The following is a 10,160-nucleotide window of genomic DNA, read 5'->3' as shown; positions in this document are numbered from 1 at the left end:
GGTAAGCAAAATAATCTTATGTGAAAAGGAAAAACAAGATTATTTCGCTTGTTTTAAGGAAAAACTCACTTAATTTTGACATTATATCTTAAAACAAGACAATATGCTTGTCTAGAGAGTGCTTTTGGATTTAAGAATTTGAAGATATTTGGACTAGAAACAAGACAAAACAAATTGCAGTGGTTTTTTTCACTTGGTTAATGGTTATGAAGAGATGTTCTATTTTTGCAGTGTATAGATGTACATTGGAGACAGCATATCTATAGGCCAGATTATCTTTTTATTTCCATTGTTTGTTTGTTTGTTTTAAATCATAAATGATTCTTGCAGGATAGGCTTCTCTTTCTCAGGGTGTCTGCGAGGTCTTAAAAGTCTTGAAATGTCTTAAAATTCAAAAACAAAATTTTAGGCCTTAAAAAGTCTTAAATTCACTGAAATATTGTGTTGTAGGTCTTGAATCATTTAAAAAAGTTCTTAATTTTCCTCTGTCCAACTAAAGCTGCCCAATCAGGTCAACACATATCCAATTACCACAGGGTTTCTGCAGGGTCTTAAAAAGTCTTAAAATGTCTTAAACCACAAAATCCAAATTTTAGGCCTTAAAAAGTCTTAAATTCACTGAAATATTGTGTTGTAGGTCTTGAATCATTTAAAAAAGTTCTTAATTTTCCTCTGTCCAACTAAAGCTGCCCAATCAGGTCAACACATATCCAATTACCACAGGGTTTCTGCAGGGTCTTAAAAAGTCTTAAAATGTCTTAAACCACAAAATCCAAATTTTAGGCCTTAAAAAGTCTTAAATTTACTGAAATATTGTGTTGTAGGTCTTAAATCTTTTTTCAACTAGTCTTAAATTTCCTTTGTTTATGTATTGCTACCAAATCTGGCCAAAGCCCATACAATCACCAACAATCATCTCAATAAAACTTTAAACTTTTTGTTTAAAAAGGTGATTTTTAACTCTATTTATCTTAATGGTTTAATTATTTTCCTTACAATAATATTTGTTTAAAAGTTCTCCATGTATTTACTGCTGAGGACACCAACCTGGACAGATTGTTGTGCATAGATTTAGTTTATTATAGTTTTTAAAACTTTTAAAACATTTGTTCTTTTTTTGTATTTTAAAGAGTTTAAAGAATTTTAAAGAGTTTATGTTGGAAAAAAAAGTGTATGAATACAAGTAGAGCTTGCTTGTTTTTACACAATATTTAAAATATTTTGCTAAGAAATAAATTCTAAAATATTTAAATATTTAAATAATGTATTATTGTATTATTAAATGTATTAAATCATCGTAATTTTTTGATAGGGCAAATAAAAAACTTTTCCATCTGGGCCATTTCAAAAATTCCTTTATGGGTCTAAAATTTCATTCATAATGGTCTTAAAATGTTTTAAAAAGTCTTCAATTTAACGCTGTGAAACCTGCAGAAACCCTGTACCAACAATATATCTAAATAAATCTTTTTTATTGCAAAGATATACAATCGCAACAGCTGTTACATTTTTGAGGAACATTCTCTATCAGGAAAAGAGAACCATAAACAATTACACGATTCCTCATGACAATATATGCTTTTACATGATTTTTCATTTATACAAAATGTACAGAAGGGGGAGTGGTAATATTTATAAATAGGCATGAAACTATCCCTTATAATTTTCAGAAAAGAGACCTTCTACATACTTTGGTTTACTTTGCTCGGAAATGTATCCCTGTAAAGTGGATTAATGAAGAACCCCCCAGTTTAAATCAATGGCTGCTTGCAGTCTGCAACATAATTCCACTTGAGGCTTTTTTTTTGTTTTTGTTTTTGTTTGTTTATTTAATTACAATTAAATTTTATTTATTATTATTATTGTTATTATTATTATTATTTGTCATGTGGGGGTCAGAATTCAAATTACATGTATGATAGATATTTAGATATGATAGATATTTTTACTCAATGTAATTTTCTAACATGTTTTTGCACTAAAAATGTTCAATAAAAATATATTTTAAAAAATAGGCATGAAACTTAGGTTTTTATAACATAATGGTCTTAAAAGTGTCTTAAAAAGTCTTAAATTTGACTTGATGAAGCCTGCAGAAACCTTGCTTTCTACTTTTTTGCGCATTCTTTCTCACTTCTGGGCCCCCAAAGATTCAGGGAATTTCCTGTTGCCCAACTCTAATAAACAGCCCACATCTGTATCTACTAAAGCCGAACCCAGCGAGAAGGCAGGAGAATGAGTGGATTTTGGATAAATAAAGTCCAGATGGGAGTGGATGAAGAAAGGAGGGAGGGCACGAAGGGGCAGGCGAGTGGGAGAGAGGGAATGTGGGAGAGAGTGTTGGGTGTTGATGGGGTCATTCCTTGCATAGCTCAGACCATTCGCTCATGAGGTCGAACAGCAGAAACACTGAAAGAGCAGCTGCTTTGTGTTCAAATGCTAAAAAAAGAGTCTTTGAAGATCATTCTAGCACCCTTTTAAGCTGGATTCCACGCTTCATGTTGTGCACGCTTTAAAAAAAGGAGTATTTGTCAGTAAAAGCAGATTATAGAACACATATTCATTTATTTATGATCTACATGTTTGGTTTGAATTGAGATTTAAAGCCCACTTATGATGAAAATCATCTTTTGTAAGCTGTTTGGACAGAACTATGTGTAAGTATAGTGTGTCCACAGTCATACTGGAGTAAAAGAATGAAAATAAGTCTGAGTTGACTGACAGTTGATTGACAGCCAGGTATTAACATGTCTCCTTAGTAATGAATATAATCATATCCACAAGACAGGACACGCGCAAAGCAACTGGGATTACAAGATCTGTTCAGCTCTCTGTGATCATCTGCACCTTGAGAATGAGTTTTACAAGTATAACACATTTTTAAAACAATGCATGCTTGTAATAAATACAGTAAATTGCTACGTAATTCATCACCACAGCCACGTAGTGCCAGTACAATTCTAAAAGAAGACACTTCAATCCCAGTTTGTGGACTTAAATCAGGTTTATTTTGTACATTAACATAACAGATATCCATACAGCAGTATATATTACAGGGTTTCTGCGGGGTCTTAAAAAGTCTAAAATTTAAAAAACAAAAATGTAGGCTTTAAAAAGTCTTAAATTCGCTGTTCTAGGTCTTAAATATTTTGCGCAGATCTTATTTTTCCGATGTCCATGTAATGCTACATCTAATGCTCATTTAAATTTGTTTATGTTGTTGTTGCTTGGTTATCGTGGTGTTGTAGTTCTTTATTTCACTAGTCCAATTTTAATTTGCGGCATTACAACTACAAATGAGACCAACATGCAATAGCCAATCAGCTTTCTGTTATTGAACTCCTTGCGCGTAGCGAATGTGACATCATTGCTGTTTTTGCGGAAGTTCGATTTTTCGCGACATGATTTTAGCTGGCGGAGCTCACGAAACGTTTTGAGACTCGAGCGAACAGTTCGCGTGGCAAAGCGTTTGATTTGAGTTGAATAGGATACACTTTGAACAGATTTTGTCTGAAACGGGTACAACTGTACAGACATCTTTATGATCCGTCCATGCGTGATAATATGGAGAACTAGATGACCAATAATTGTTGGCTAGAAATTGCAACAGTAGTGGGAAAGGAGAAAAATTTTTGTAAAAGTTTGGTAAAACCTGAGGGATGAGTTTGTTAAAAAGAGAGGCCATGGCTAAAGTGGAGACACAGGTGGTTTTAATATTACAGAATATGTTTTTCCACCATTCACAGGTTTTACACTGATGTATATATTACAATTTTGAATTGAAAACAATTTACAAGTTACAAACTAAAATGAAGGAACAAATTATGTCTTTGATAACTGGAAGGGAATATATGAACCTATCAGTTTACAATATACTGATGCCCAATTTCTAGGCTTTATTAATGATAATGGTCAGGAATGTTGGACCGTTATTGCCTTTTTAGCTTATAAGTAGAGGACAGAGACTAGCCAGACAGTAATGTGTGAATTGTGGAGTGGGCAAAATAAAAATAAAAAATCGTCAGTATTGTTAGTAAGTGTATTTTTTTGCTTTTATTCTTGCCATAATAAAAATATAATTGAAGAGCAACCCATGCTCCGTTGCCATTAATATTTACCTTTAATAGGTTGAACTGTCTGAGATTTGAACAAAAGCAAGTGATGCATCAACGTTTGATTTAAAAAATCTTGAATGGTTATAAAAATCTTTATAATCATTATAAAAATAATAAAAAAACAATTAGTTTAAAAATACTGAATGATATTAATGATATGACCTAGTTCTGTAAACTTTCCACTTCTCTGTTTATCCAATTTTACTGTCTGTTTCTTTTCTTTTGCGATGCAGCACCAGGCGAAAGTATAAATCAGCCTTAAGATGTTTGTTTGTTTTTTCCTGTTGTTCAATGGTGCATCTAACCTGTCTTTAGTACAGTTCAATTTGAATACATTTATTTTACCACTAATTTTCTGATTTTACATTTTCTCTTTATGTGTGTGCGTGTTTTTGATATTGTGGTTTAGGTCTTAAATTGAATACATAATGGTCTTAAAAAGGCCTTAAAAAGTCTTAAATATGACATTATGGTATCTGCAGAAACCCTGATATTAACGTGTATCCTGTCACATTTGCTGTGCAAAAACAGTGCAAAACTAAATGTGTGTGTGTGTGTGTGTGTATATGCGCAAAGTTTATAACGACATTGTGCGTGACTCATCATTGCAGAAAGGCTTGAGTAAACTCCACAACAAATACATCAGTTAACCTCTGAGAAAGTTCTTACTGTAGTAAGGGAGATCTGCTTCATTCTTCTCTGTCCCTGTACTGCTTATGCATGAGACGCAGCAGGAGAAGGCCACATCAGAGCGATCTCTGTGACTCGCCCACGTGGGAATGATGGGCAGGGAGAACCAGCTCATTTGCTTTAAAGACACAGGCAATAAAAACAGCTTACAATGTCAAACTCAAATTTCCAATATACAGAAAGGTATAATAAATAAAATGATGGGTATTTTGAGCTGAAACTTTACAGAAACATTCTGGAAGCACAAATAGAGTTTTCACTTCCTTAACTAACAGATGTGCTCTTTTGAGAAAAGGGTTTATTGCTGAATTAAAAAACGAACCAAATCCCAAAGAACCTTTCTTGTGATATTTTGAAGAGAACTTCATGTTTTGCATGTGGTGTGTGTTTATGTGTGCATCACCAGTGAGGCGGTGTGGGAGAACATGGCTCGTATGTGTGTGAAAAGTCGTCGTCTGGACGTGGCTCGTGTGTGTCTGGGAAACATGGGAAACGCACGGGCAGCTCGAGCTCTCAGAGATGCTGAAAAAGAGCCGGAGGTGGAGGCGCAGGTGGCTGTTCTGGCTACACAACTCGGCATGCTGGTGAGAAACAAAAACACTTTCTGAACGATGACATAACCGCATCATTGGATAGTTCTATGGATTCCTAATTTTCCCATGTGGTCTTCCATCCAGGTACTGACCAGGCTGAAGGTCGGTTAGGTTAGGTTGCTTATGAAAGTGCTGTTAGTGGGGCCAGCAGGGTGCGCTCAACCTGTGGTCTGTGTGAGTCCCAATGCCCCAGTATAGTGAAGGGGACACTATACTGTCAGTGAGCACCATCTTTTGGATGAGATGTTAAATTCCTGACCCTGGTCATTAAAAATGTCATGGCACTTCTCGTAAAAGAGCCAAATCATCCAAGTAAATGCTGCACACTGGTGGTGGTGTGAAGAGACCCCCCCTCATGATTGTGAAGGGCTTTGGGTCTATGGACATACACAATAAGTGCGCTATATAAATAAAGAAATAAAAAAAGTTCACCCAAAAACCTTTATGAGTTTCTTTTTTTTTTCACACAAAGAATGATGTTCTGTAGACAGATGAAAACCTGTAACCATTGACTTCCACAGTAGGAAAAACAAATACTATTGAAGTCAATGGTTACAGGGCGGTTCATTTCGCTGTGACGACCCCTGATAAATAGGGGACTGAGCCGAATGAATAAATGGTTACAGGTTTTCAGCTTTTTTTCAAAATATCATCCTCTTTGTATAAAAAAAGAAAGAAAGAAACTTTCAAGAACAATCCAAGGTTTGGAACAAGTGCAGGGTAAGTATACGATGAGATTTTTAATTTTTGGGTGAACTATTACTTTATTGTATTTTACCTGTATTATTAATCAGAATCAGAAAGAGCTTTATTGCCAGGTATGTTCACACATACGAGGAATTTGTTTTCGTAACAGAGCTTCTACAGTGCAACAGGATAACAGAGACAGGACAAAAAACAGATAATAAATATATTTTTAAAAAATACAAGTAAGTAGTGAATGCAATATACAAATTGACAAGTAATATACAAAATGTCAGTAAGGAAAGTTTATCAATATGGTCGCCGGTCTAAATTAAATAACTTTTTTATGGCGAGGCACATGAAGTAAAATACATGCACTATTCAGTTTTGTGTTTCAGTCCAGTGTAAAGAAAACATGCAAAACACAATTTTAAGTGTTTCTTTTGTCACACTTTGTCAATTTGCATCTATAGATTTCAATTTAAAACTTTAATTTTGTTCATAAATTTCCACTTCACGGTTTTATTAATATCTGTATTTTAAAGGGTTTTTTTATATACAAAGGAGTTTGTTTATATATAATTTGCCTGGTTATGAAAGCAACAGCATAAATTAACAATATTGTATTCTATAAAAAATACCCACAAAGTCCCACCTTGTAAAAAAAAAAGTTGTAATTTGTCAAAAAATTAAACAAGGATTGTGAATCTGACTTTATCCAGTGTTCAGTTTTTAAACTGAAATGCAAATGAGCACATATTTAATAAAAAAAATCTATTCTTCATATTTAAACATAACATTTTATACAAAAACATGTTATACAAACACTGTTGGAATCAATGTTTTTGTTTTTATTTAATTTACAGATATATAGTTGAGGACAAAATTATTAGCCCTCCTGTGCAATATATATATATTTTTTTTCTCGAATATTCTACAGTATGTCCTATAATTTATTTTTTCTTCTGCAGAAAGTGTTTTGTTTTATTTCAGCTAGAATAATAGCAGTTAAAACATTTTTTTAAGGTCATTATTATTAGTTATTTTTTCGACTGTCTACAGAACAAACCATCATTATACAATGACTTGCCTAATTACTCTAACTTGCCTAATTAACCCAGTTAAGCCTTTAAATGTCACTTTAAGCTGAATACTAGTATCTTGAAAAATATCTAGTGAAATATTATGTGCTGTCATCATGACAAAGATAAAATAAATCAGTTATTCGAAATGAGTTATTAAAACTTTTATGTTTGGAAATGTGTTGAAAAACAAATATTTCTGTTAAACAATTATTAATAATAATTCAGACTTCAACTGTGCATGAGCAGAAAATTGGTTTCAGAGGTTATGAAAAGATACTACAAAGTAAAAAAATTAATAACTATCACAATATTTCTCCAGTTGACATATTATATTATATTATATACAATGGCTAACACTGCATCAAATAACTAATTTTCTACTACACCACTGAGAAAACCCTATTCAGTGTCAGGAGATCAACTAAATCTTCGAAAAAATATTTTGGGCATTTTTTTGGAGTATCAACCAACCTTTGACTTTTTAGTTGCATGTTATTTTTTTCCCCTTTTTTTTGTGGTTTGTTAGATTTGTAACTAATTTTTGTAACTTAGTATATATTAGTTAATATTTGTAACTAATTTGTAACTAAGTTAATTAAGTTAGCTAGGCAAGTTAGGGTAATTAGACAAATCGTTGTATAACAGTGGTTTGTTCTGTAGACAATTCAAAGAAATATAGCTTAAGGGGCTAATAATATTGACTTTAAAATGGGTTTAAAAAAATAAAAACTGCTTTTATTCTAGCCGAAATAAAACAACTGAGACTTTCCCCAGAAGAAAAAATATTATCAGACATACTGTGAAAAATTCCTTGCTCTGTTCAACATCATTTGGAAAATATTTGAAAAAGAACAGAAAATTCACAGGAGGGCGAATCATTTTGACTTCAACTCTATATATTACATCTGCGTCACAGTACGGAAGTTGAATACATTACAGAGGACATTTTGTGTGTTGAAAGCACAGAAGCACAAACACTGCGTTATCTAAATAAACCCAGTGCGCTTGGAGCCTCTCTGTCTCATTCAATACAATAACAGGAGCTAAACATTTGGATTTAAACATCTGGCTTTATCGCAGCATCGCTGTCTCATTTTTTATTCTCAGGAGGATGCACAGCAGTTGTATAAGTCGTGCGGGAGGTTTGATTTACTCAACAAGTTTTATCAGGCGGCGGGTCAGTGGCAGCAGGCGGTGGAGACGGCAGAAACACACGACCGCATTCACCTCCGCACCACTTACTACAGCTACGCCAAACACCTGGAGGCCATGGGGGACAAGAACCTGGCGCTGGTGTAGTGAGTGTCACATTTACACACACACACACACTGAGTACGTTTACATGAACACCAATACTCCGATTTTAATCCCATTAAGTCAATACTTTAATTAGGAGTCAACCACGTAAACAGAGATTTTTGATGACCTTAATCTGACAAGTCATAATTGAACTAAACTCTAATGGAATAAGACATGTGGAGTATTTTTATTTTAGTGGCATTATTGAAGTGCAGTACAGACATGTAAACACCGCAATCAAACTATGACCCTTTTGTAGTAATTTTTGCTCAATTAAAAACGAACCGACCAAAATCACATATGGTGTGATGACGAACGTGAACTGTTGTTGTGTGAAATGCTGCAAGACACTAGTGTTGAATGGTGACGTAATGACGGTAATGGAACTATGTACTATAACATGTGATCATGAAAGGAACCTTCAAAAAGCAACTCATGTGAACACCTTAGTCATAGTATTGTCCTATTCAGATTAAGGCAAATAATTAGATTTATCATAGATAATTAGATCCATGTAAACATAGTCACTGATGATGCCATTGATTCAGTAATCAGGAAGCGTGACTTGTCGTTTCAGTTTTATGCAGAAGACAGACAGATTTATTTACCATTCAGAAGGGCGATGCTGTCAGACGCTTACTTGAGTGTCTTAATGATAAAAAAGGCCTGGAGAAAAAAGGCCTTTAAGGCGTGCGCACCTTAAAGATGACAGCAGACAACCCTCTCTCACATGTTGTCCTAAAGTGACTCTTCTTAGTGGTTGGCTGGCAGCGTGCAGGAAGTACAGTCATATAATTATTATTAATTGAAGCCATACTTGCATGCTATTTCAGACCAAATATTTAAAGTAGCATGGTAAACAATATAGGGAGCGCATCACAGGCTGTCTTTGTTCAAAATTGAACCAATGTGAATCTAAAACCAGCTTAATCTCAGTAAATCAGGGTAGATGGAATATCGCTATTTACTTACGTTTTGTTGTAAATTATTGATGCTGTAAAAGGACCTTATGAAATTGAAAATAGTCACCAATCTTTCGCCGGAAGATTTCTGTGGCTGAACAACACTTCTGTGCATATAACCCATTCATAAAACAACAACATCTACATCAGCTTTGCATGACTAAAATAGTATTAAAACATGACTTTACCTGTCTAAAAGAAATACTTCAGCTATAGTGTCATCCTTTCTCCAGCATGCAAAAGTAACTCCAATACTGATTCAGGATTTTAAAAAGTTTTGATTCAGCATTTGTTTTTTCCATTCCCTCGTCTTGTGTGCACATGAACACGCATCACGTGTGTATGCACTAATGGCAGATCTGCATGAACGGTTGCACAGAGGTACAAATCTACATTTGCTGACAGTCAGTTTGGGCTACCTATGAGAATTATGGGAATAGTCGGCCTGACAATATTTAATTGGACGAACATTTTGTAGTTTTATGCCTTACCCAGAATATGAAAACACATATAAACACATTAAGATCATTTACTTTAATCATTACTATTGGAATGTGAAGAGACTTCCAACCAGCACAACAAAACAAGTTTCTGAAGACAATCACCCACAGCACCTTTAACTTAATTGTTTTTACACATTTAAGTGGATTGAACATTTCACATTTATTTGTCTGAAAAAAAATCTCAAGATTCAAATTGTGTTGATTAAGCTCATTTTAAATGAGTAGTTTG

General features: G+C 34.0%; 1 protein-coding gene across 2 annotated transcripts in view; it reads left to right on the top strand.

Annotated features, from left to right (window-relative positions):
• Nucleotides 1–10,160, top strand: part of ift140 (intraflagellar transport 140 homolog (Chlamydomonas)) — a 75,410-nt gene that overhangs the window by 49,245 nt on the left and 16,005 nt on the right. For both annotated transcript variants that reach the window (XM_056450159.1, XM_056450161.1), the window contains exons 19-20: nt 5,212–5,389; nt 8,275–8,465. In XM_056450159.1, coding sequence (XP_056306134.1) covers nt 5,212–5,389; nt 8,275–8,465 — 369 coding nt within the window. The remainder of the gene's footprint in view (nt 1–5,211; nt 5,390–8,274; nt 8,466–10,160) is intronic.

This window comes from Danio aesculapii, chromosome 24, assembly GCF_903798145.1.
Source record: "Danio aesculapii chromosome 24, fDanAes4.1, whole genome shotgun sequence".
NCBI classification, from domain to species: Eukaryota; Metazoa; Chordata; class Actinopteri; order Cypriniformes; family Danionidae; genus Danio; species Danio aesculapii.
Note: the sequence above shows the minus strand (reverse complement) of the source record. Positions and strands in the feature narration are given on the sequence as shown.